The sequence below is a fragment of the Podarcis pityusensis genome (assembly GCF_964106645.2).
Source record: "Podarcis pityusensis genome assembly, chromosome: 11".
NCBI lineage: Eukaryota > Metazoa > Chordata > Lepidosauria > Squamata > Lacertidae > Podarcis > Podarcis pityusensis.
In genome coordinates this window covers 55,132,172-55,159,054 of record NC_138036.1, presented here as the reverse complement: position 1 = coordinate 55,159,054, position 26,883 = coordinate 55,132,172, and the positions used below count along the sequence as shown (strand labels likewise).

At 44.5% G+C, this 26,883-nt stretch overlaps 2 protein-coding genes across 8 annotated transcripts in view; both read right to left on the bottom strand.

Moving 5' to 3' along the window:
• Positions 1-12,371, bottom strand: part of CDC14B (cell division cycle 14B) — a 51,874-nt gene extending 39,503 nt beyond the window's left edge. For all 7 annotated transcript variants that reach the window (XR_013977177.1, XR_013977178.1, XM_080972812.1 and 4 more), the window contains exon 1: positions 12,173-12,371. Coding sequence is in view for 5 of the 7 variants with exons in the window: in XM_080972812.1 (XP_080828938.1) it covers positions 12,173-12,356 (184 nt within the window). In the remaining 2 variants the exon portion in view is untranslated. The remainder of the gene's footprint in view (positions 1-12,172) is intronic.
• A 4,542-nt stretch (positions 12,372-16,913) lies between these two features.
• Positions 16,914-26,444, bottom strand: PRXL2C (peroxiredoxin like 2C). Its single transcript, XM_080973202.1, has 6 exons — positions 26,238-26,444; positions 25,284-25,352; positions 24,508-24,561; positions 21,587-21,692; positions 19,236-19,367; positions 16,914-17,424 (listed from the first exon to the last, which is right to left on the bottom strand). Exons 1-6 carry the CDS (start codon positions 26,427-26,429, stop codon positions 17,297-17,299), a joined length of 681 nt encoding a protein of 226 aa, XP_080829328.1. The 5' UTR covers positions 26,430-26,444; the 3' UTR covers positions 16,914-17,296.
• Between the last annotated feature and the right edge of the window lie 439 nt (positions 26,445-26,883).

The window sequence follows — 26,883 nt, the reverse complement described above, 5'->3', positions numbered from 1 at the left end:
GTTAGGCAGCCATTCTGGAAACTTCTGTCTTGCTTTTGTGCTGCTGGGATTTGCTGATTTGAATGTAAGCGGCTGTGGGAGTCTGTGACATTTTTATCGCAGCCCCGTAGCCATCTTGAGTCTCCTCAGAGAAATCGGTGGGATATGGTTTGTTCCAGACTGAAACAGGAGCGCAACAGATGGCTAAGGTTTCACAAGCGGAAACCTTGGGTGTGTTTTAACAAAATAATGGGTTTTTAAAATAATAATAAAAAAAGAAGTAAGAGTTCTCATATCCCACCTTTATGCAATATGAGGTGCTCAAGGCAGCTCCCAAATACGGTGGTACCTCGGGTTACATACGCTTCAGGTTACATACGCTTCAGGTTACACACTCTGCTAACCCAGAAATAGTGCTTCAGGTTAAGAACTTTGCTTCAGGATGAGAACAGAAATCGTGCTCCGGCGGCGCGGCAGCAGCAGGAGGCCCCATTAGCTAAAGTGGTGCTTCAGGTTAAGAACAGTTTCAGGTTAAGAACGGACCTCTGGAACGAATTAAGTACGTAACCAGAGGTACCACTGTACCCTTAAAACATTTTAGCTGGAAGGCATTGTTGGAGAATAATGCAACAAAACACCGCCACCACAAACTGGCTTATAAGTATAAAACCAAATTTACTAGAATAATAGCTAGAATAGATTTGTAACCATTCAAGCAACAAGCATACCGTACTAAGGTGCCATGTGCAAAACAAAGCCTGGAGATACTGTAAACATGGAGTGGATAAACGTACAGCTTGTATCTACAGTATCTCCAGGCTTTGTTTTGCACATGGCACCTTAGTACGGTATGCTTGTTGCTTGAATGGTTACAAATCTATTCTAGCTATTATTCTAGTAAATTTGGTTTTATACTTATAAGCCAGTTTGTGGTGGTGGTGTTTTGTTGCATTATTATTACTGTCACCACATTTGATACTTTGGGTATATTGTTTGAGAATACTCTCACTTTCACATGCTCCAGCATAGCTTTGGCAAAAGTTGCAATGCACAAGTACAGTTTAGATTCACTTCTGTGGAACCATGCACAGGTTTGCACAATAAAAGGGGGGCAGTGCAATTCCTAGTATGGTTCCTTGGAAGCCACACAGAGTCTCTCTCGCAACCTCAGCCCCTTCTGTAAAATGGGGGCAAGAACCCTGATTTAATTTACAGGCGTATGGGGTGTTAGGGGAGGGGTAGTACCTTTGGGGTGATGACTCCTTCTGGGGTAGGCACTGAAGCGTTTTTTACTTCACCCCCCCAGCACACTCCATTGTCTCTAGAGACAGATGTATGCCAACAACAAAGTTACAGGTTTGCTGAAACAGTTACAATATGGTTAACTTCTGAACATTTCATAGCACTGTATAAACACTAAGTATCACCTCTTTGGCATCTCAGCATGAGCAAAGTGCTATGCAAACCTCAAGAGTTTTATGGTATGGCTTGCTAACGTTTCCAAAACATAAGGAGTAATTTGCTAAGCGCACCCAGACGTTTGAACTAGTGTCCTAGTCCAATTCTCTCTCTATCAAAGCTTCCACATGTGAGCTGCTTTCCCATAAATCAGACTCCCACCTTTAAATGTAGAAAGGAGGGGAATTGATAATGCATGTTGAGATTTACAGTGCATGGATTCCCCTGGAAAAGAAAATGGCACTGGGGTGTGTGATTCCATAGCTAGGAAATCTAATAAATGAATTGGCTTTTTGTCAGCAACAGGGAAACTGGCTTGTGTGATGCTTTGTGTTTTATCTCAAGTGACTGTCAAGTGTTTATCTCGTGTTTTTACTATTCTGCTGGGAGCTGCCCAGAGTGGCTGGGGAAACCCAGCCAGATAGGTGGGGTATAAACAACAACAACTGTTGTTATTTCAGATTAAAGAATGATGCACACATCCTGAGAAAACCTATAGAAGTATAATGCAGCAAGATGTGGCAAATTGTGACCTCAGAGGGGCACAGGGAAGCTTTCACACTATAGAACTTTACTGTGAGACTCACCACGGATGAATGGAGTATTGTCAGGATCTGCCCTTCCCCATAACTCATGGTGAAGATCCCAGTTTCAATTCTCAGCATTTCCTGGTAGGGTTGGAAAATATTTCTGTCTAAAACCTGGGAAGCTGCTGGTGGCCAGCATTGATAGAAGCTCAACTGATTGGTGGTCTTACTTAGAAACTTGCCTATGTTCCTAAACTTTTTATGGGGAGGGGTATACCATTTGCGGACTAGGGGAGAAATGCATGTGAGATGTCTCAGTTCTGAAAGCACAGCCTTTTTAGAATTACATCTTTTAGTTTTCTTCACTTTTGCATGTTACACACTCTTCCTCATTTTGCTGCTCATCAAAGGGAAAATCCATGGGTAAAAAGAAAGCATTGTGTGCTTATTTGTTTGTAAGCTGAGGATTTGCTTCTTCCCAAGCTAGTGGCAGAATATTATGAAAGAAGTATTAGCAATTTTAAGACGTTAATTGCAGGGTGTGGAGATGTTGTTTTAGGGTGCTAACTTTAAAGGAATGCTCATGGCAGAACATTTTTACAATTCCTTACCACACCTATTACTATGAAAGAAACCAAATGTAGAAATAATAACATTTAAACCCTTCCGTAATAGATGTGTCCACAGAGGACAGTTTCAAAGGGCGAGCCAAAAATGGACACTTTTCTTTAGGAGGGGGTCAATGTTTTACAGTTTCTTCAGATATCAAATAGTTGTTTTAGCATGCTAACTGAAAAGTACTGCAACTCGCTTTATATATCACCATACCATAAGCTAAAGGCTTGGCACAATCACAATCTCTTTCATCATTACAACCACTTTCTTAATGACTACTCTGAGTAACATCACCATTTCTATTTTAGTTATCCAAGATAACTTGCCCAAGGTCTCTGTTCCCAAGTAATGTCACCCCACTCAGGGATCCAGGGTCCATATTAAAAAAGTAAGTGACTTTAATGCATTTACTGAAGTGTGGATGTAAGCTACAGTGTTTGTGATAACTATCACAACATTGATAAAATGGTATATGACCCTACCTTTACCCATTAAGATACATTCTACTTCCATAGTGCAACACATCTGAAGCCTAAGAGGAACAAATAGTTACATTCCTTATTTCACTAGTCACTCCTTCATTTTGCATCCATCCACAGCTAATTCTGAAAGTTATTTAATTTCGTTACACATTTGGGAAGAGCTCCAGCTCATTTTGTGCCTTTGAGACTTCAGCACTTCTGTAAAGCAGTTATCAATATTTACAGGGTTAAGTGCTGCAGTTAAGAGAGTGACTAATGGGTGTCATGAGAAAGCCTTGTAATAATCAGAACAGACATTTAAAGAGCAATATCCTTGAGTTATGGAACACTTTGTACTAAGTAAATATTCACAAATGGGAAATGCACTCTGACCCAAACCTGGGCACACTTAATTCAGCAATAAGCCTCACTCAGTACATTAGATGTACTTCAGAGTAAAGGTGCATAGGATCAGGCTCCATTTTTTGCGGGAAGGGCAAGACTGTCAATATTAAAAGACTTCTTAGCCCTCTTCTTGGGGGAAAGAACCACCAAATATTTTGGTGCACTTGAGGTTTAGTTAGGGTCTACACAGGTCATGTTCCTTTTCTTTCTGTATGTTACCTGTTCCATACATATATTTTCAAACCCTTGTAAAAAGCCCCACCAGCTGCAACATAACTCAGCATTCTACACCGCAATGCCCAGTTTTTTTGGCAAGCCTCTACAATCTACATCCATTTTTAAAAGGTCAGTGGAAATTTGCCCATTGATTTCAGCAAAATGGTGCTTATTTTGCAACTCGGGTGACTTGCTGTAAGTATATTTGATCAAATCAGGGTCTCCAGCCCCCTTGTCCTCTGTGCCACCAGTTCTGGTTCCTCTGCAAACCAGGTACATTTGCCTCTGTTGATGAAAAGATGCCCTCTAGGCTGCAGCTTCAGCCTGGATGGCCTAGGTAGGATAATGATACCTGGCACATTCCTAGTCCACCGAAGCAGATTTCAGAGGAGATACCTCTCTGCCTTTCCTGCCAGATGTGCTTGTGTACTTCAGGCAAAGCTCAGAATTGCATGATTTGCTCATGTTGCTGTTATGGAAGTACGAGTCCTTGGCAGACAAAGAATTCTTACAGGGCTAGAAGGTTGGAGCTGTGATTTTTTTTGTCACAGGACTCTCTACCATGTACTTACATAGTAAAGGTAAATTCTGACAGGCCCAGGATGATTCCCCTCATGTGGAGGAGCTTTATGAAGGCATGCTGATATGTGTGTGGAGCCCTTTCTCGTGTGTTGAAGAAAAAGATGGTGAGAGGTGGAGCATAGCTGCTGGGTGCATAGGTCGGGGGGGGGGGCTAGCCCTTGGAGCCCCATGACCCCCTTACACGTCCTTTGAATGCCTGAGGAGGTCACATGAACATTCCTTTATAAACTGATGTTGATCTCCTCTGAACCATGTGGTGTATCCTACAGAAACCAAGGGGAGCAATAGTATCTTGCTGTGTTACCATTTCAAAAGCCCATCTTAACAGCTTACTTCAACATATCAGGCAAGAGGCCAAGACAGAGGCAAACTCTGCAGTGAGCAAAATGCATTTGATCCAATATTAAAAGGCCTTTAAGATAGTGCTCAGAGCAGTCTGCAGTCTGTGACACAGCGTGGCTGTCTGCAGTCTTTTGGTAGGTGACACAGGGTGGCTACCAACAGGCAGTGCAAGTCAAGATGCCTCTGGTACAAATCTTGACATGGTTTACATATTTAGGAAGGCCACTCTCAGCCTCTCCCTATCAATAGTATAAGGATAATACTGGTCTTTCATACAAAGCAGACGTGAAATAATTTGAGCAAAAGCTGCAAATCTCCCCCTTTAGAAATGCTCTGGCTGGTCCCTTTCTGGTCCCAAAATCAAAACAACAAACACTTAGACAAGGCTTCCTCAACCTCGGCCCTCCAGATGTTTTGAGACTACAATTCCCAGCATCCCTGACCACTGGTCCTGCTAGCTAGTGATCATGGGAGTTGTAGGCCAAAAACAGCTGGAGGGCTGAGGCTGAGGAAGCCTGACTTAGAGGAACAGGGGAGAATCATAGAGGAGCAAGGGAGGGCATCTAGCTAAAGCGTATAGGATACAGAAGCCAGCTTTCATTGTCTGCAGCAAAAGTAGCATGTTTTGATGCCAAGTGATGCAGATTAGCCTCTTAGAAGCATCCCCTTGAAAAGCTAAACAACTGGGGTTGCTTTGTGCACCCTGTTATAGGAAAAACGATTGATTGATTGATTGATTGATTGATTGTCAAAGGGATCTCTTCAGAGAATGTCTGGGTTGCACACAACTGACATTTCATCACCAAGTTATAGGTGAAGCAGTTCATGAACCTTCCTTTGAGGTTTTTTAACAGAGGTTGGATGGCCATCTGTCTTGGATGCTTTAGCTGAGATTCCTGCATTGCAGGGGTTTGGATTAGATGGGCCTTGGGTCTCTTCCAACTCACAGATTCTATGATTCTATGACCTTGTGACTTCATTTAATAAACTCAGATGCTACAGGCAAGAACCCAGCCTTAGGGGTACAGCTGAACTTGGGTTTGAACTTAGAAGTTCTAAAATAAATGTGAAAAGGGAACCTTCATGCCCTGATTATTTATAGACTATTAGCAAGATGCCCTTTCCCCCCCAGCTGAAAGGGAAAAAGCTTGACTTTCCAAAAATAGCAAAATAAGTATTGATAAATTTAGGCAGTTGGGTACTGTTTCATTTACAGAGCAAGATTCCTAGCCAAATTAAAGTTCTTCTTTTGCATCAGATTTGTTATTGGATTCTGGAATAACTCACGTCAGGGAGCATGCTGCTGAGTGACATGTATTGGGATTATCACGGAGACACACTTTAGGGCTTTCCCTGTCCATCATTGCAATCTTCTATTACCAGCTCAACACCAAGAAAAATCAGAGACATATTCTCAGGACATGTGCAACGTCCCAGCTATACTGAGCTTTTTTGTAACATTTATTCTGACACAGCAACAATCGGAGTGAATTTACACACATAAGAGTCTCATGCATTGCTTAGGCCAGGGGTCAGCAACCTAAGGCCCATGGGCCACAAGTGGCCCATGGGGATCTTTTAACTGGCCCATGGACCCCCGCTGCCTGTTCAGTTGGCTCCCGTGCACTGCGCTAAACCAGCGCAGAGCGGAGCAGGGACCACCTTCCGCGACGCTGACCAAACTGCGCATGCCTCCTCCGCGCTGGAAAGAAAATAGTGCATGCATGTGCGCTCCTGCGCGCACTCCGGCCCACCGCGGCATCTGCTGGACTGTGAATGGGCCCAAGCCACAAAAACTTTGCCGACCCCTGACTTAGGCTCCCCCAAGCTGAACAAAAACCACTAGCTATGTACTGTGGCCTGCCAAAGGATTTGGCACACAGACATACAATCTTTTTTTTCTTTTTTGTGTGATGTGAAATAAGCTGCATAATGGGCATACCTAGCCCATGGCTGCTGTGCGGCATGTTGATCACAACATATCTAGGCCTGTCACAGGATCAGACTGACATAACAAATGACCTTTTTATTTGGACAGGACAAAGTCACTTTTAAGTGTCAGTACGCCCATTTGAAGGAGTGCTGTAAATATCCAATGCAGAAAATATCCACAGTAAACACTGTACTACCATGAACGAGCAATGCAAAGCCCTGTAAATGAAAACATAACTTTCCAGCCAAGCAATGTAAAGAGAGAGAGAGAGAGCTGTGAGTAAATAATGCCTGGGCTTTTTCAAAAATTGTTTTGGGAATTTAATTCACAGACTGTTACTTATTGTTACTAACCATTTGTGCAGCATCACTTTTAAGAGGTAATGCGCTTTACAATTATCTCCCATATGCCTTGCATCCCTTTTCAGAAAGTAACATTCCTGTTCTATGGATGGACAACTGGAGAGACCTGACCAAGGCGGAGTTTACAACCAGGTTATAATTTTCTGAAAAGGTTCCAGTATATGTAACATATATCAGGGATCTGAAACCAACTGCATTTTCTAAGCCCTGTGTTTATTAGCGTGCATAATACAAGAGCATGTTGAGAACATAATAGATGAAACAGCCATCAGATGTTCCTCCATCATGCCATCCCGCAAAGTGGGGGCTTACAAAGAACTGGGGAAATGAAGGGAGATAAATGTTAAAAACCAATAGTATTAGACTGGGCACTAGGAACACTGGGACTAGAATGAGTAGCTTATTGCTTATCCAGCCCTGAGCCTAGTACTATGGTACAATTGCCATACAGCTTACCCATTGCTACAAACATTTTTCCTTAGACAAGCCTAGCCAGACATGCAGTTGTTGACATACATTGATCTCTTTTCAATCTTAATTGTTTTAAATGTTTCTAATTGTTTTAAGTGTTTTTCATTGATAGTTTTAATATCTCTTGCAAACCACCAAGAGGTTTTATTACAATCAAGTAGTATAAACATTTTGTTAAATAAAAAATAAAGCACCAAGGAGTCTGGGGCTTGAAAAGCCCTTAAAATATCCAGCTCTAAGCAATATGCTAGAGTCTGCTGTTCATAACTCTTGCAATATTTATATGGGCATTTACATGTACCATTGATTACATGCTGTTCATAAAAATCAAAACATTATTTATACCCTCTTTCAAAGAACAATAAAAGTGGAAGGATAAGAAAACACAAAGCTAGCTGTCAACAGCAAATTCGATTCAGCAGCTATAAGCAGTCCAAAGTTTAGATAGAAAAAGGCTTTTAAGACTTTGGGTGGAAATAAAAGCTACAACAGCAGTTTAAGGGATCTTTTAATGCCACATCCTTAGTTATGTTGTATTCCTAATATTTTGTATTTCCCCCTCATGTTTGATTTCCACATCCACAATGCAATATTATATTGAATTCAATCCTTCACTGCTTTCTTGCAAGAAGATAAAACAAATAGGTGCATGGTGCTGATAAAGCACATTTCCTGGACTCAAAAGATTTTCAGTTTAACTGTAGTGAAAACTTGTGCAATTATTCATCATCCAGATGAAGCCTTCTCAATATAAGTGTTCCATTTTATACCCAGGACTCGGCTATACAGCTGCAAATAAAACGTTTTGGGTGTGTGCGTTATACAAATGTGACACTAGATGGCAATGGTGAGCTAAGGCAAATTCAATATATTTTTCAAATCATTTCCCCCCAAAAAAGCATTTTCACAACATTTTTTATATGTGTGTAGATTCCACCCAAGATGCAGAGACATGCTGAATTTAAATGCTTTGTATGTTAGATGGGTTAAATTGAGTCAACTGAACTCATGATTGCAACATTGATTTAAAACTGCCAAGGAAAATGTTTACATCAAATCACTGGTTTCAGCCTAATTTTCCAACTTATATTTTTCTTCAACAAGCCCACACAATAATTGGTTGAAATGATAATCAAAGCAGTATCCATTTATAACTAAGCAGAGCCTTTTAATTACTAAGGAGTATAATCTGAAATCTCTAGGTACATTAGTCTTCTAGGCTTTTGCACTGCAGAATTTATATTTGCTTAGAGACAGAGGAACAATGGTGAAATTGGCTCTCCTTGCACCCATATAGGTGCAAGGAAGATCACTACTTGAAGAATAAGACCCAAACTACATTGCTATTTAAAGTGCTTTTCTGATCACTTGGGAATCTTGCCACATAGGTCATGGCTTCAGTTTTCAGATATCATGGGCTGGATCCAGATAATTCTGCACCCAGAACAGGGCTTTCCCACCTCTTTCTTACTTTAACTCCCTGCTGCTCCTAAGGGTTGGGGGAACCTATTTAGAATGGCACAGGATCAGGTTCTAGAGGGGAAAGCTGCAGAAATCAAGGCAATCCCCTGTGTGTGTGGAAAACTGCCATTGATTCATGCAAGCAGACCTTTGGGTCTGTTCTCATGAGTCTAAACTTTCATACATGTTTCTTACTTTCAGAGTTTCACTGAAATGACTGTAATTGAAGGCTCAATACAGCTGAATGTGTGTTAACATCCAATTTAAACTAAAATTAGCTTCTTTATTTTGATTTTTTAAAAATCCACTCCATTTTGTGCAGATAAATTATGTATGCATCAGATCAGGACAATACACAGCGTTTCCAGGAAAAAGCTGGAGGAAAAAGAAAGCAGATCAATCAAATAAAGCAGAGATGCTGTTCAGTAGTAGTTTGCTGGTGGCCTTTGATGATTCCCCATCTATCCAGCATGACAGGCTGAGACAGAAGAGCAACCATGTGAGTCAAAAGAACCTTGAGTGTTATTCAACTCCAGAACCCTGCCCAAGCCTTTGTTTGCCTCCTTAAAATATGTTTTGTAACCATGATCAGAATGTAGATTCAAAAAATTTTTTTTATCACAAGCTTTCTATACTACCCTTTAGCAAAAATGGCTGTATGGTGGTTTACAAAAACAAGGTAGTATGAAAACAATAAAGCCTAAGAAATAGAAACAAAAAATAATAGTCCTCATCAGTTACATAATTTACAGCATTATGAAAAGGGGACTTCCAATCTATCAGCCTCTAAAAGCCCCGGCAAAAAGGTGTTTGTTTACCTGGCTTCTAAAAGAACATAAGGGAGGGCATCTTGCAGATTATAATTTTTGTAGATGTATTATATTATTATACTGTAGGTATAATTTTATGTACAAACATATATACACACAATAAAATGTTGAAATCTAAAACATGCAGATGGAGAATCATGTTGTGATTCATAAGGTTAAGGCATCTCTTAACTAGAAAAGAGGAATTGCAGCCTACCATTGTTTTAGAATGTTCACGCTGATGTGATAGCCTGTGTAGTGCCATATTGTAATATATCTATAATATATCTACAAGTGGAAATGTTTACCTGGATACTGCCCCAACAAACAACTAGTGCAGGGACATTTAGCTATGCAATGCAACTTCCTGATCCTTTTCTCTCCTCTCTCCATGCAACCCCTAAATCTGTTCTGGGTCCCCCTCCCCACCCCCACTTTCAACCCACCGGACTTAGGGGTCACCCAAAAGTCTTTGTGCTAGCGGAACTGTTTAGCTGGATACTGTCCCTGGGTTTGCATCTCTCTGCTCAGCCATGAAACTCCCTGGGTGATGTTCAGCAAGTCAATTGTTTCAGACTAACCTACCTGACAGGGTTGCTGAGTAGATGAAATGGGGAGAAGGGAGGACTATGTATGCCACTTTGAGCTTCTTGGAGGATAGATGAGCTTTACATGTAATAATGAATAAATAATAATATACTATTGGAAGGATGCGGGTGGCGCTGTGGTCTAGGTCTAAACCACTGAGCCTCTTGGGCTTGCCGATCAGAAGGTCGGCGGTTCAAATCCCTGCGACGGGGTGAGCTCCTGTTGCTCGGTCCCAGCTCCTGCCAACCTAGCAGTTCGAAAGCACATCAAAGTACAAATAGATAAATAGGTACCCCTCCAGTGGGAAGGTAAACGGCGTTTCTGGTTTTGGTGTTCCGTTGCTGGCCACATGACCCGAAAAAACTGTCTGCAGACAAACGCCGGCTCCCTCGGCCTGTAAAGCGAGATGAGCGCCGCAACCCCAGAGTCTTCTGTGACTGTACTTAACTGTCAGGGGTCCTTTACCTTTTTTAAAATATACTGTATTGAGAAGCTTAGAACTACTGCATTACTCGGAAGAGTGCTACAGAGTGCTTTCCACCGTTATGACCACCAAGGTGAACAAGGGTCTGGAAAGCAAGCCTTATGAGGAATGGTTGAAGGAGCTGGCTATGGTAAGCCTGGAAAAGAGGAGACGGAGAGGAGATATAATAGCCATATTCAGATATCCAAAGGGCTGCCACATGGAAGATGGAGCAAGCTTGTTTTATCTTGCTCTGGAGGGTAGGACTCGAACCAATGGCTGCAAATTATAAGAAAAGAGATTCCGACTAAATGAGGCCAGCTGTCATGGATGCTTTAGCTGAGATTCCTGCATTGCAGGGGGTGGACTAGATGACCCCAGGGGTCTCTTCCAACTCTAAAATTCTATAAAGCAGCGAGCTAGTGGCAAAGCAACCTGGAGGTCCTTTTGCTCAGGATTTGTATCATCAGGACAGTTTTAAGCTTCCTGTACAAAAGGTGGAGAGGAAAACAAGCACCCATTGAACAGGCAACAATAAAGAAGTCTTGTTTATCCCACACAGGCACACCGGCTCTGGGGAGGCAGCAATTTCCCCCAAGGGCTCATAACTAGCGGCAGGAGGGGGAAAAACATCCCCCCCCCCATCTCTATACAAAAGGCAATGCACAGAATTCTAAGATTTGATCAGAAATCAGGATAACACCCACTCTTCCTGATACTCCTCCTCCTCCAGGAAGAGTGGATTAAATTGAATGATTACTTAGTTAAATATGTTAAGTTAAATTAACTGAAAACAGCTTGCAGATACTTACTTGGCTTAGGATTTTATTTATGTTAAGTGATGAATTAATATGTTTAATTTCATAATGTGAAGATCTAAGGATGTTAATGTTTAAGTTAAATTTTATAAGAACTGTGATTTGGAAAACCGTCAAAAGGACATGCAATGAAATTCAACCAAGGGGAAGCGAGGAAGTCACTTAACAAGGTTAATCATTTTCAATGAGGCTATGATTTATGTTTGTTTGTCTTATGTGTTTGTTTGTTTGTTTGTTTATACTGTTGTGAAAACCAATAAAATTTTTTGGGGGAAAAGAAGAAATCAGGATAACACCGGGGGGGGTGTGTGGAGGAGAACGTCTGACCAATTTGCATTCGGAGGCAAAAAAACACCAACAACATTGAGAATCAGGAGCTCCCTCGTGCATCAGATTTTCCATCCCAAGGGATCGCGGGTAGCGCGCAACGTTTGGAGACGCGAGGGAAGCCCGGGCATTGTTTACCCCGCGCCTCGGCGACGCGCGCGGACGCAAAGCAGAGCCGCGGACGCCGCGCGCCTGGGCGAGAAATCCGCGCCGCGAAGTCACTCGGGAGGCCGATTTCCAAGCGAGGGAGGCGGATCGGCGAGTCCCCAGCCCCGGTTGCACCCATCCCAACACGCCCCCCAAAACAGCCGCCCCATCCATCCCAACACGCCCCCCCCGATCCGCGCCCCCTTACCTGTGATCTGCAGGTAGAGCTCTCTCCGGAGGGGCCGCGGCGCCGGCTCGTCCGCCTCCAGGACGGCGGGCAGCGTGGCCGAGCTGCGCGTCTTCTTGACGGCCGGCTGCGGCGGCGGCGTGTCGGGCAGGCTGGCCGGGGCCGAGTTTCGCCGCCCGCCCGCCGCCGAGGTCTTCCGCTTCATGGCGGCGGCGGCAGAGGAGGCGGCGGCGGCAGCGCACCGGCGCTCATCCCCGCCGCTTACCCCCCTCGCGGGGCTCGCGCAGCCCAGCGGGAGCAGGAGGCGGCGGGCGGCGGGACGCGGCGGCCACAAGCGCCGCCCCGCTCGGCTCCCAACCGGCCGCGGGCCGCTGCTGCTGCTGCCGCTCCCGCGCTCGGGCGCCGCTCCCGCCTCATTCGGGCGCTCCCTCCGCCAGCCCGGCGCTCATTGGGCCGGGCGGCGTGACGCCATAATCCCCCAGGCTCGGCCCCGGTGATGTCATAGTGAGAGATGCCTGAGCACCTGCCTCTGGTGGGGTGCGGGGTCAAGGCGACAAAGGCCTCGACATTCCTCTTTTTCTGTCCACGCATTCGTATAGAATAGGGGTCAGCAAACTTTCTTTTTTTCCAAATTTTTTTTATTGGTTTTCACAACATTATAAACAAACACATAAGACAAACAAACATAAATCATAGCCTTATTGGAAATCACACTTATTAACATTATTAAGTGACTTCCTCGCTTCCCCTTGGTTGAATTTCATTGCATATCCTTTTAACAGTTTTCCAAATCACAGTTCTTATAAAATTTAACTTGAACATTAACATCCTTAGATCTTCACATTATGAAATTAAACATATTAATTCATCATTTAACATAAATAAAACCCTAAGCCAATTAAGTATCTGCAAGCTCTTTTCAAATAATTTAACTTAACATATTTAACTAAGTAATCATTAAATTTAATCCACTCTTCCTGATACTCCTCCTTCTGGTCGCAGACTCTTCCGGTTAGATAGGCTAGCTCCGAAAAATCCATCATCTTTATCTGCCATTCGTCTATCGTTGGTAATTCTTGCGTTTTCCACTTTTTAGCTAACAGAATACGAGCAGCAGTTGTGGCATACAAAAATAATTTAACATCTTTCTTGGGCAATTCCAAACCTGTTATTCCAAGAAGAAAGGCCTCCAGTTTCTTTATAAATGTATATTTCAACATTTTTTTCCAATTCATTATAAATTGTTTCCCCCTTTTTCAGCAGGGGGCCGGTCCACTGTCCCTCAGACCTTGTGGGGGGCAGGACTGTATTTTGAAAAAAGAAAAACGAATTCCTATGCCCCACAAATAACCCAGAGATGCGTTTTAAATAAAAGCACACATTCTACTCATGTAAAAACAAGCTGATTCCCGGTCCATCCGCCAGCCAGATTTAGAAGGCAATTGGGCCTGATCTGGCCCCCGGGCCTTAGTTTGCCTACCCATGGTACAGAAAGCTATTGGCTGGCGTCCTGGCAGCCAAAGAAATCATATATAATTGTAGAGTTGGAAGGGTTCTCCACCCCACAAGGGTCATCCAATCTAACCCCCTGCAATGCAAGAATCTCTAGGAATTAACATGTGAGGAGTGTGCTGTTTCCCCTCAGGTGCCTGGAAGCATGCCTCATAATTTCCATGGCGTTCATGTCACAAACAAGGCATCAGTCTGAATTGTCTGTAGCTCGCCCTCCATTCCTCCTATTCATAAGCACATCAACATATAATGCTTACTCTCTCTGCTCCCTTTTAGGATATGTCTGCCATCTGCTGGATATTAAAATGCTATGTTTTCATCTCATTTTCAAGCATCAGAGTTTAAAAATTCAAGCATAAATGCTGCAAGGATAACTATGTTTGTTACAGCAAAAATAAAAAGGAAAAGCAGTTTTGTGGCATCTTTAAGGAACAGAGCAAACTTCATCAGATGCATAAAAGGCCCTCATGGGTACACAGAAAGCAATGAAGACATAAAAAATGGGGCCAACCAGTCTTAATGTGGAGTCGCTAATTCTCTGGAATATCTATGCAAAATTCAAGCGGTGTTTTCTTGCGCCCATCCACAACAGCTGCATCTGGTGATTCCACAATCACCCTAGCTTAGTCAGGAAGAAAGTATTATACCAATTATGTTGCTTTAGGGGTCGTTATTGGTGCCAGATTACCCTGTGGCTTTTGCTGCAATGGACTTAACAAAGCAGCACCTCTGGAACAGAGGAAGCAGCCTTAGACCAAGTGAAGCTGTTGGTCCATATAGATCTGCTGCACTGGGTGACCAGCTGCAGATCTCTGGGAGTTCAGATAGGAGTCTTTCTTTCCAGCCGTACCTGATGCATGGATTGGACCTGGGGGCTTTATCATACAAACATGTTCTCTGCCACTGTGCTATATCCTGTGCATAACTGCAAACATTTGAGTTTGCAGAGAAATGTCAGACATTTAACCCTATTGTTTACTTTTTTTAGGACCCATGTACCGACAGGACTGCCTCTCCTGGTATGCCCCGCAGATGACCTTAAGGTCCACAAATGACAACATTTTGGAGGTCCCAGGTCGCAAGGTGCTTAGTTTGGTCTCAACTAGGGCCAGGGCCTTTTCAGCACTGGCCCCGACTTGGTGGAACGCTCTGTCACAAGAGACTAGGGCCCTGCAGGACTTGACATCTTTCCGCAGGGCCTGCAAGACAGAGCTGTTCCACCTGGTCTTTGGTTTGGACTCAGTCTGACCCTTATGTTTCCCTCCCCTTAAGGTTTTGGTTTTGATTTATGGGCTACTCTTAAAATGAGGCTGCATTTTAAATTGCATTTTAACTTGTATTTCCTATTATGTTTTTAGTTTAATTTTACTGGTGTTAGCTGCCCTGAGCCCGGCTCTGGCCGGGGAGGGCGGGGTATAAATAAAATTTATTATTATTATCTGCAGCAAGGTATGTAGTGTTTGTGATACACATCAATAGATGTGCGTACGTGTGCGCACACAGTACACTCATGGTGGCATTTCTCTCTCTCTCTCTCTCTCTCTCACACACACACACACACTCATCTGGCATCTACAAGTTTGTTGCACTGTTAGATGACCAACTCCAGGAGGAAACATAACCCTGACAGTTATCCTGGACCTGTCAGTGGCTTTTGATGTCATTGACCATGGCCTATTTCTGGATCAGAAATATATGTCTGCAGACATTTTGCTCCAGTGGATCCATTCCTCTTAGGCTGGATCTATGAGATGGTGCCATTGGGTTAATTAGCCAGATAAACCGCTATCTGACTTTTAGAAGGCAGCCCTGTTCAGGGAAGTTTTTAATGTTTGATGTTGTTTTGCATGGGTAGGCAACCTAAGGCCTGGGGGACAGATGCGGCCCAATCGCCTTCTAAATCTGGCCCATGGACGGTCTGGGAATCAGCGTGTTTTTACATGAGTAGAATGTGTCCTTTTATTTAAAATGCATCTCTGGGTTATTTGTGGGGCATAGGAATTTGTTCATTTGTCCTCCAAAATATAGTCCGGCCCCCCACAAGGTCTGAGGGACAGTGGACCGGCCCCCTGCTGAAAACGTTTGCTGACCCCTGTGTGTATTGTATTTTAATTCGTTGGAAGCTGCCCAGTGTGGCTGGGGGAACCCAGTCAGATGGGTGGTATATAAATCATAAATCATACTCTTATTATTATCCTTTTCTACAAGCAGCAACAATCACTTTACTGTATTGCTGTATGGGTGCCCAATTTTCACTTCATGCAAAGTAGTGAGAGAGGGCACTGCCTTATTGTTGCACGTTACCGATAGCAATGTAAATAGAAGGGGAAATGCTATTTAATATGTAGTGAAAAATCAGGCCTCAGGTCTCAATGACCACCCCTCTCAAATAAAAACTGAATAACAAGATTTATTCCACACATGGCATGCATATTTTGTGCTATCCTTCCTTGTATTTTCCATGGTGAATCCACACATTATTTTGTATTGAACCCTCTGGGGAACAAACTGGGCAAAAGGTATGAAAGTTCATAGCCCTAAATGCTTACATGGGAGTACAATATTTGATATTACAGGTTTTCCTATCCACCCCCCAATGCAGAGGTTTTAACTCAAGGTCTGGAAGTACAGTGGTGCCCCGCAAGACAAATGCCTCACAAGACGAAAAACTCGCTAGACGAAAGGGTTTTTCGTTTTTTGAGCTGCTTCGCAAGACGATTTTCCCTATGGGCTTGCTTCGCAAGACGGAAACGTCTTGCAAGTTTGTTTCCTTTTTCTTAACACCGTTAATACAGTTGCGACTTGACTTCGAGGAGCAACTCATAGAACGTGGTGTGTAGCCTTTTTTGAGGTTTTTAAAGACTTTGGTGATTTTTGAAGCTTTTCCAAAACTTTCCCGACACCGTGCTTCGCAAGACGAAAAAAATCGCAAGACGACAAAACTCGCGGAACGAATTAATTTTGTCTTGCGAAGCACCACTGTAATTCCCTACATAGTTCTGGGGGACAGGACACAAAATTACTTTTCTTTGCATGTTTCAGTTCCTCCCAGCCTATCAGGTGGTATTCAATTAAGTTTTATTCAGAGCAGACAAATTAATTCATTTCTTAGAATTTACTCTGAATAAAACTTAGTTGTCTACTACCCACTGAGTCCATGTCAATATATTTGAAGAGGACTGCAGAGTCTCCACCACTGGGTCCAAATCATAACCATTTTGTTTTGACTCATCGAAGAAGCTGTTCTACAGACAGTAGAAATTTACATTTTTATTTAATCTGTAGAAAAATATGTCCTTTTATTAAGTCATTGTGAGACAGGGGTTCAGAAGACAGAACTCACTAATAATAATAAAGGCTGTGATGGAATAAAACCTATACACTGTGTATGCCAAGTATATATTTATGCAAGTTTAAACATCACTTTTTTTGTTGTTAAACACATCACAACTTAACTTTGTGTTCAATGAAACAATAAAGTGTGAAGTCCATTTTTACCCACCGGAAACCGAACTATTCAGTAGCCTGGAATCTTCCAATGTTACAGTAACCTCACCCAAAATTATTTGCTGAACACACTGTTGACATGTATCATTTAACTCGCCTCCTGGATTTTTTCTCCTTTTGACAAAGTCACACATCAATAATTGGAGATCTGTTGGCGAAGTTTACTGCTTGAACTCCAGCAAGTTGCAAAACAGTGTTAATGGGAACATGGTCCAACCTGTTCTGGTCAAGGTGCACATGGTGGATTTCATTCCCTGGGGGGTGAAAAAAAAATAAGCCTGTTACTGCCTATCTACAAAATATTGCTACCAATATTCACAATCACCTATCTTTTCAGCCAATGCGGTCTGGTGCCTTGGGTGTCGGATATGGCAGCTGGTTGTTCATATTCTCAGAGCCGTCTTTCCCATATAGCTTAGTGGTTGGTTGCACCAGGGCGCTGGTCTCTCAGGGGCGCCCCAGCGAGTGGGGGAGCTGTGCAGCTTTGCCGGTGGCCTCCCCTTTCCCTCCTGCATGCCCGCCAGCTGTGCCCCATCAAACATATGGCTGGCGGGCGTGCAGCTTGGCTCCCAAGCCTCTGTGGGGATTGCTCTCTCACAGCGGCATGGGGGAGAGTTGCGTGCCCCTCTATGGCTGGCAGTGCTCAGCTTCACCCCCCCATCCATGGTAATTTGTGGGCGCTGAGTGGCTATTTGCACCCCAGCGCCGCATCTGTGAAAGATGGCCCTGCATATTCTATATCAGCTATGCATATATATATATATTTTGGGGGGAATACTTTCCAGATGACAAAACGCCCCATTTACTGATTACTGTACTCCGATTATGTTGCAGGGGAAGAGAAATTGAGATTAAGTGTTGCTACATCAGCACAATGACGGTCATATACAGTGGTACCTCGGGTTAAGAACTTAATTTGTTCTGGAGGTCTGTTCTTAACCTGAAACTGTTCTTAACCTGAAGCACTACTTTAGCTAATGGGGCCTCCCGCTGCCACCAGAGCATGATTTCTGTTCTCATCCCGAAGCAAAGTTCTTAACCCGAGGTACTATTTCTGGATTAGCGGAGTCTGTAACCTGAAGCGTCTGTAACCCGAGGTACCACTGAATGTGCTCAAACTAGGAGCAGAGGGGAGAAACCAGAAAACTTCCAAACAGCACAAAACACGCGCGTCCCCCAATAACCACAGAAACACCACCAAAGCCCACCAATCAAGGACTGTGCTGTTGATGACACCCACATGCAACCCACTCACAACAACGAACTTGCAGCAATGTAGGCATGTCCCCAGCACAACTCCCTGTACCACAAAACAGGAGGTTTCCTCCCACTGCCGCAAGTTCACATCTCCCCCAGCTGGAGAGCTCAGTTGGTTCGAGCATAGTGCGGATTAATTCCAAGCTTGCAGGTCTGATCCATGCAAGGGACAGCTGTATTTTCCTGCACAGTGGGGGGTTTGGACTTCCAACTATCTAGCATCATTTCTTGAGCATAGCACATTAAGGAAAGGAAGGAGAGGTCACACAACAAAATAACCACATAGCACCAGGGCCAAGTCAGAAAGAAGACCCATTAACGTCATTGATAGTTGTGAAGTGGGGAAGAAGAAGAGTTTGGATTTGATATCCTGCCTTTCACTCCCTTTAAGGAGTCTCAAAGCGGCTAACATTCTCCTTTCCCTTCCTCCCCCACAACAAACACTCTGTGAGGTGAGTGAGGCTGAGAGATTTCAGAGAAGTGTGACTAGCCCAAGGTCACCCAGCAGCTGCATGTGGAGGAGTGGGGAAGCGAACCCGGTTCACCAGATTACGAGACTACCGCTCTTAACCACTACATCACACTGGAGGGCACAGATTGGCTGCTCTCCCTCCACCCATTAAATCCATGCTATCTGGTGGTAGCATGTTTATCTGCTAAGTTCCTTAAGTGTGTGCATGTGTGAAATCTCAACAGTATGAAGAAAAGGAGACAAGTGCTCGGACACTTTTCATCAGTATATCCAGGAGCACAAATGCATCATGTAAGCATAACCAAGGCAAAGGTTAATTTTAACAAACAGCTTTACCTGGACCTAAAATCAAAGTGCCCCCCTGCTGAGCTGGATCTCCTTGAAAATCAAATGCAGGGCTCATCATTGCTCTCCACATGCTCTTGATGCTTCCTGACAGCAGGTTGGATTTTACATGAGGACTTTGCACTGAAATGGTATGATATAGAAGAGAAAGCGTACTTTGCATGAGAAATTAAGTTTGCTCTGCAGATCTTGCAAGCATATCTGGCTACAATCTATGCACAGTTTTGTGCAAGTCAGTCAGCTGGAATTAATAATAATAATAATAATAATAATAATAATAATAATAATAATTTATTATTTATACCTCGCCCATTCTGGGCGGCTTCCAACAAAATATTAAAATACAGTAATCCATCAAACATTAAAAGCTTCCCTAAATAGGGCTGCCTTCAGATGTCTTCTAAAAGTCTGGTAGTTGTTGTTCTCTAAATGTGCTTAGGAAAGAGCAAGCCATTTGACTATCCAATAAGAAAACGGAAGTGATCAGACTGAGGAGGAAAAGCAGAAATTTCTCTACTCATAAACCAACAACAACAATGGACTTTTCCTTCTAAGGCCAGCTACCTTCCCACCCAAGCCTAACAATGCAAACCTGTCTTTGTGCTTACTCCGAAGTCCCAATGGGACTTAAAGGTAAAGGTAAAGGGACCCCTGACCATTAGGTCCAGTCATGACCGACTCTGGGGTTGCAGCGCTCATCTCGCTTTATTGGCCGAGGGAGCTTCTGGGTCATGTGGTCAGCATGACTAAGCCGCTTCTGGTGAACCAGAGCAGTGCACGGAAACGCCGTTTACCTTCCCGCCGGAGCAGTACCTATTTATCTACTTGCACTTTGACATGCTTTCGAACTGCTAGGTTGGCAGGAGCAGGGACAGAGCAACCGGAGCTCACCCCGTCGCGGGGATTCGAACCGCTGACCTTCTGATCAGCAAGTCCTAGGCTCTGTGGTTTAACCCACAGCGCCACCCGCGTCCCGGGACTTACTACCTAATAATACCTAATGGGACTTACTACCTAATAATTGTTTAGGATTGCAGCCTTCCTCTCTTGTTCAGTTTTCAAGTAGGGTGACTTATGCGAGAATAGGAATCTAACGCAGACTGCTAGAAAAAGTATTACGTAAATTGTTTCTCTGTAAACCCTACAGTCCCAATGATTCAAAGGGGAGCGAATCCAGATGCAAGGTTATCGCAAAGCACTGCAGCTATGAAGGGTCATTTTGCATATATTTAAGCTCTAATTGGATTGTCACAGACTGTATTTTTTCTATTCAGTTGTCATTTAAGTCCAAGCTTAAAACACACACGCCCTCTACACACATGTTGATATATAATCCATCAACAAAGGATCACACTGCTTTTATGCTTTCCTCCTTACCTGGGTTGCACAGCAGCACCCGTAAGATGGCAGCGATAGCAGGTTCTGGCAAAATCCACGATATGTCACTGAAATCTCTTGTGAGATTTCAGTAAGATTTGGGGGGATTGCAGTGAGCTCTCACAAGAAACCAGGGCTGCTGCTCCAGGGGAGGCAGTGGGGCTGGTGGGGGGGGGTGTCGTTCAGGGTGCTGCCTTCATGGGCTTCCACCACCCGAGGCAACTGCCTCAGCCCCTCATGGCTGGGTTGGCCCCAAATCCACACCATATAGTTAAAGCACATTTATACTACTTTAACAGAGATCTGGGAGCTGTAGTTTACTTACCACGGAGCCACAAACTACAGTTCCCAGGATTTTTTGGGGGAAGCCATGTGCTTTAGATATGGTGTCATATGCAGGTGGTTGGAGGATGGATGGCGGCTAACGGACTGAGGTTGAATCCTGACAAGACAGAAGTACTGTTTTTGGGGGACAGGAGGCGGGTGGGTATGGAGGACTCCCTGATCCTGAATGGGGTAACTGTGCCCCTGAAGGACCAGGTGCGCAGCCTGGGAGTCATTTTGGACTCACAGCTGTCCATGAAGGCACAGGTCAATTCCTTGTCCAGGGCAGCTGTTTACCAGCTCCATCTGTTATGCAGGCTGAGATCCTACCTGCCTGCAGACTGTCTCGCCAGAGTGGTGCATGCTCTGGTTATCTCCCGCTTGGACTATTGCAATGCGCTCTATGTGGGGCTACCTTTGAAGGTGACTCGGAAACTACAACTAATCCAGAATGCGGCACCTAGACTGGTGACTGGGATCTAGCACTGGGTATAATCCTTAGTTATTCATTGCCATAAGTGATAAACCAGTTGTATGTTTTTCTGTGAGTATGGAGGGGAAATTGCTTGTGATCTATAGTTCCTTACGTGACTACATTTTGTGCTGTGACCTCTGCGTTTACAGTTGGTACCACAGCTTACCTGTTGTAGCGGATGCTTCACCCCTTTTCATCCCAAGCGTCCTGTAGATTTCCCTTTCAGGATCCACATACATTTCATGAGAATAACCTGTCAAAGTGCAAAATGGCTGCAAGAAACATGTAAATATCAAAATAATGCATTGGAAAGCTGCCCAGAGTGGCTGGGGCAACCCAGGCAGATCAGCGGGGTATAATAATAATAATAATAATAATAATAATAATAATAAAAAATTACTAACTACCAGGAAAACAAAGGCTGCACACGTATTTGGGGGGAGGGGGTGTCAGTCTCATTACATTCAGTGGGACTTTCTCCTAAGTCAGGGGTCTGCAACCTTTAAGACAAAAAGAGCCACTTGGACCCGTTTCCGAAGAAAAAAAAACCTGGGAGCCGCAAAACAAGCCAAATGTAAATAACCACACATTCTTCCCCTTCCCCCATTCTCTCTCTTTTCCCTGAGTCTATTTCAGATAGCAAAGAGGGGTATGGCACCTCTCATATCCATTTTTTGCAAAGCACCATGTGCATAGAGGGCATTATACAAATTAATACATAGAAAAGTGTCTGTCCCTCCCTGCAGTTCAACTCCCTCTCTTTTTACTAACAGAACATATCCATTCCTTCTGCTGGTGCAACTTTCTCATCATTTCTACATAGCAGCATTTATAAACCAGTGCCAGAGAAACTGGGTGAAAGGAAGGTGAGAGGGAAGAGATATGAATATTTATGTGTGTATATGTATACATACATACACTTACACAATTACAGGTTTGAAGCCAACTTAAAATAAAAAGAGCTGGTAAGCAAAGGAATCTGTGGTGCTTTCCATGGGATCCGGGGACATGTCAGCTAATACTCTTCCCTTTCTTCTTCATTTGCTTGTCTCTGCAGCAAATCTCGAGGGGGAAGGGAGAAGGGCAGGAATTGCATAGGCACGAGAGAACGGGGGAAATCCCGCATGCAGGATTTTGGTGCCTAACAGCCCCCCTCCCTCTGCAATTGCTCTCGTGCTCCCCCGCCTCTCTCTGAGGCCGAGATGCTCCATCACGGCACCTGCTGGCTACCTCTGGACCCCCTCCTCGTCACTGACGTTATTCACCCCTTCCTCCCTGACAGGGAGGGCGGGCCCATTTTGTGGTTCACCTCAGGTGCTCTCCCTCAACTCGGCGGCCACTCAGAAGCAAGGCACGGAAAAGGATCCTGAAGCACCACTGCCACCCCCCCCACACACAAACCCCGCCCGGCCATTTCCCTCGAGCGTGCGCTCTCTCTCTCTCGCCTCAGGTGCCTCGCGCGCGGGGCTGAGGAGAGCGTGGCCTGGGAGAGCGTTTCCCCTTGCCGCTGCCCGTCCTACCCCGGGGGAAGCTATGAGCCATGAAGCCGCCTGGCAGAACTTCCCTCCGGCGGCAGAAGCAGCAGCAGCAGCAGCAGCAGCAGCCCTTGTCCGGCCTCCGCCTCCTCCTCCATCCCAGCAGCCGCCGCCTCTCGAGCTCCGCTGCTGCCGCCGCCTTGCTTTGCCCGGCTCGGCTGCCCAGCTCCATCCCCCTCCTCTTTCTGGCGCTTCTGCTTTTCTGCTCAGGGTCCCCAAGGATCTGCGAAGCCGCGGCAAAGGTGTAAAAGAGCCGCATGCGGCTCCGGAGCCGTGGGTTGCCGACCCCTGTCCTAAGTCAACATGTTTAAGATTATGTTGTATGGATGTAGCCCTAGGCATACATGTTTGGAAATAACTGTCACTAAAATGAGTGGGACTCATTTCCAGGTCAGTGTATTTAGGACCAGAGAGTAATTCTGATTTTGAAAACCTTCAAGTTCCACACTTAAAATGCAGCTATCCCTGTGGGCTTAGATGTGTGTATTCAAGGAAAAGTTCCTCTTTGGTGGGACTCTACAGTTTCCCCTCAAGGACACTTACAAATAAGTCCACTGGAAACCAATCATCCTTATTCACGTATATTTTAGACAAACAGAAGTGGTAGCATCCATGCTATACATTTAAAGCACACTTGTGCCAACAGTCTTGGTTTCCTCCCAAAGGATACTGGGAACTGTAGTTTGTTAAGGGTACTGGGGGTTGTTAGAACACCCCAAAAAACTATTATTCCCAGCACCCGTAACAAACTACAGTTTCCATGATTCTTTGGAGGAAGTTGTAACTGTTCAAGTGACATAGAGCGCTTTTAAATGTATCATGCAGATATGAACATGGCTCATATAACTTTTCTCTTTATTTATTTAAGTGCAAACCTATACAGTGGTACCTTGGGTTAAGTACTTAATTCGTTCCGGAGGTCCGTTCTTAACCTGAAACTGTTCTTAACCTGAAGCACCACTTTAGCTAATGAGGCCTCCTGCTGCTGCTGCGCCGCCGGAGCATGATTTCTGTTCTCATCCTGAAGCAAAGTTCTTAACCCGATGTATTATTTCTGGGTTAGCAGAGTCTGTAACCTGAAGCGTATGTAACCCGAGGTACCACTGTAAAGCCACCAAGACTTACTTCTTAGTAGATATGCATGGGATGGCACTATTATTTATAAACTTTAAATCCCACCTCATTGCCCAATACTTGAAGGCAGTTTTCAATAACACAATTAAAAAATAAAATAATAATAACGTAATATTGCAAAAGCAGTAAAAAAAATATTCCACAGCTTTGGTGCCACCTGAAAACAACAACACTTCTCTGTGGTGCCCTCCAAAGATGTGGGCACCTGGAGAAGGGCTTCTGATGCAGACCTTATTTCAATCTGCTCCCAGGTATAGATGATGCCAGTTACATCAGCACCTGCTTCACACTGGTTGTGAAGAGAGAGGGAAATGCACAAAACTCCATTTACCAGTTTGCTTCCCTGTGCCTGCTCAGAGGTGAAATGAGCTGAGTTCAGAATATGCCAGTAGAATAACTCCGACTTACATGGACCTACCTTAATGTGATGGTGTGATGATTGTCCAATAACCACAAGTCTGACATTTGCATCCTACATGGGGAAGGTGTCGGGGGAAACACACAAAAGTATATATAAATCTTTAAACTGCAGCTAGTACTTACAACACGTTCATTGTGGCAAGATAATAAACGCTTAAGATGGACCTCACAACAGCTATGCCATCAGTGTCTCTTAAAATGGGATGATACGATGGCAATTTACAGTGATGATACAACGGTGCAAGAATCAGATAGGACGGCAGAAATGTTTTTGGATTGTGCAGCCAATTCTGGAATGTTATTAATTACAGTAGTGATTAGTTTTCTAGACTGGTTATTTGAACATAACCTTTTTAGTGCTGATTGGCACCATTTCTCTGTAACCCTGTACAGTGGAGCCCCGTGCAGGATTCCTGAAGCATAGGCCTTTTCAGCTTTTTAAGGAATTTCCTCTTTACAGAAGAGGTTGGGGGCTGATGGTGGTCTACATATTTATCACAGGAGTTTCCTCTGAAACCTCACCTGTCTGCCTTTTTTATTCTGTTATTATTAATATAACAAATTAGTGCATACGTATTCTTGCAAACCAAGAAGGAACTATGTTTGCGATGATGATTCTTTGGCTTCCAGAGTGCTCAGCTGGATATTTAAAAAGAATGACAGAAAGCATGAAGGAGAACAAATTAATCAGTGCATGCATTATAAAGTAATTGAAGATATATGTAAATACTGTATTGACTTCACAATATAATACTTTTTTTTTTTTAAACTTACTTGTAAAAATGTCTTGGGAATTTTGCCCAGATCCTCCACATATTCCTTACAGGCGTAACACAAGAAATGCTGAAGAGAGACAATGAGGAGTGTCAGAACAACTGTAATAAAAGTGTTGAGGTCTCAAAATTGGGGGGTGGGGGAGGCATAGGTAAGTACGCTGAGGCTTAAATAGCATAGATCAGAAAGCCATCTATAGTAGAGTTGGCAGCTGGGAGGTCTGGATCCATCACACTGCTTTTAATGATTTCATACCTGTTCACTCAAAGGTCAGAGCATCAAAAAACTAAAAGGAAGAAAAATATTCTTTTGGGGGGAGGGCTAAGAGATAAAGATAATGGTGTGATTTCTAGGAGTTTTGTACACAGCCCATTATGTTTTTTTCTTTTCTTTTCCAGAACAAAACCAGCAAGTCCTTTTATTTACTAGGTGGAACGGCAGAAAATCTCAGGTGAGCGAATTAAAATTCCTTTAATTTGGCTACAGCCCTGTTGAAAAGAGAAGTCCCACCCCTTATTTAGAATTATTGTTTCAGTCATGAACAAACGTGTTGCGATTGGATCCATTACAACTCGGGAAGCGAGATCAAGATAAGATTCCTTTCCTCTTGGGGAAACCTTTAGTGATCAACCACTCCACTGCAGTATGTCGTAAGAGCGCAACGCTATTGAAGCGCGATCCTTGCCACGCGTCTACGAAGAAAACAAAAGCCCTACTGAATTCAACAAGGATAAGTCCCAGGTAAATGGGGTGAGGAATGCCTGCGTAAAACGAATATGCATCGGACGGCCCGCTTTCTTCCAAGGCCTCGGCTGCAATCCGGACCGCGATCGCAGCTTCCGATTTCCTGTTTGCAAGACGAAACGAAAGTCTTGCAAAAAAGCGCAAGGCTTTTTAAAGTTCCCTTTAAAAACGAAGCACTTTTGGGGGGGTGGATCTCCCCCTCCGCCTTACCCGCACAAACACCACGATCGCCTTCCGCTCCCGGTACAGGGATCCGAAGGGAATCGCTTTCCCGGACGCGTCCACCACCAGGCGCCGGGCGGCGTCTCGCAGCTCCACGGGCGCATCGGCGAGGGGGCGAACCCGGGCGCCCACTTGGCGCGTGACGGGCAGCGGGGGCCCCGGGGCGCCCTGGCCCGCCATGCTGGGACCCCGGGCAGGGAGGCGGAGGGGGGAGGCCGGCCGGGGCGGAGAGCCTGAACTCCTTCCCTTGTTTTGGGCTGGGGAACTCCGCCCAGAGGAGGGAAGGGAAGGCGAGGGCAGCCATCGGGGCGCTTCGCCATGTTCCCATCTGCGCCAAAACAGACTAAGTTCTCCTGGCGCAAGAAATGGCTAGGCGTCACGTTAGGAGGACTTGTGTGAGTGTCTGGAGGTGGTTGGAGGATGGATGGCGGCTAATGGATTGAGGTTGAATCCTGGCAAGACAGAAGTACTGTTTTTGGGGGACAATGGGCGTGCGGGTGTGGAGGACTCCCTGGTCCTGGATGGGGTGACTGTGCCCCTGAAGGACCAGGTGCACAGCCTGGGAGTCATTCTGGACGCACAGCTGTCCATGGAGGCGCAGGTCAGTTCTGTGTCCAGGGCAGCTCTTTACCAG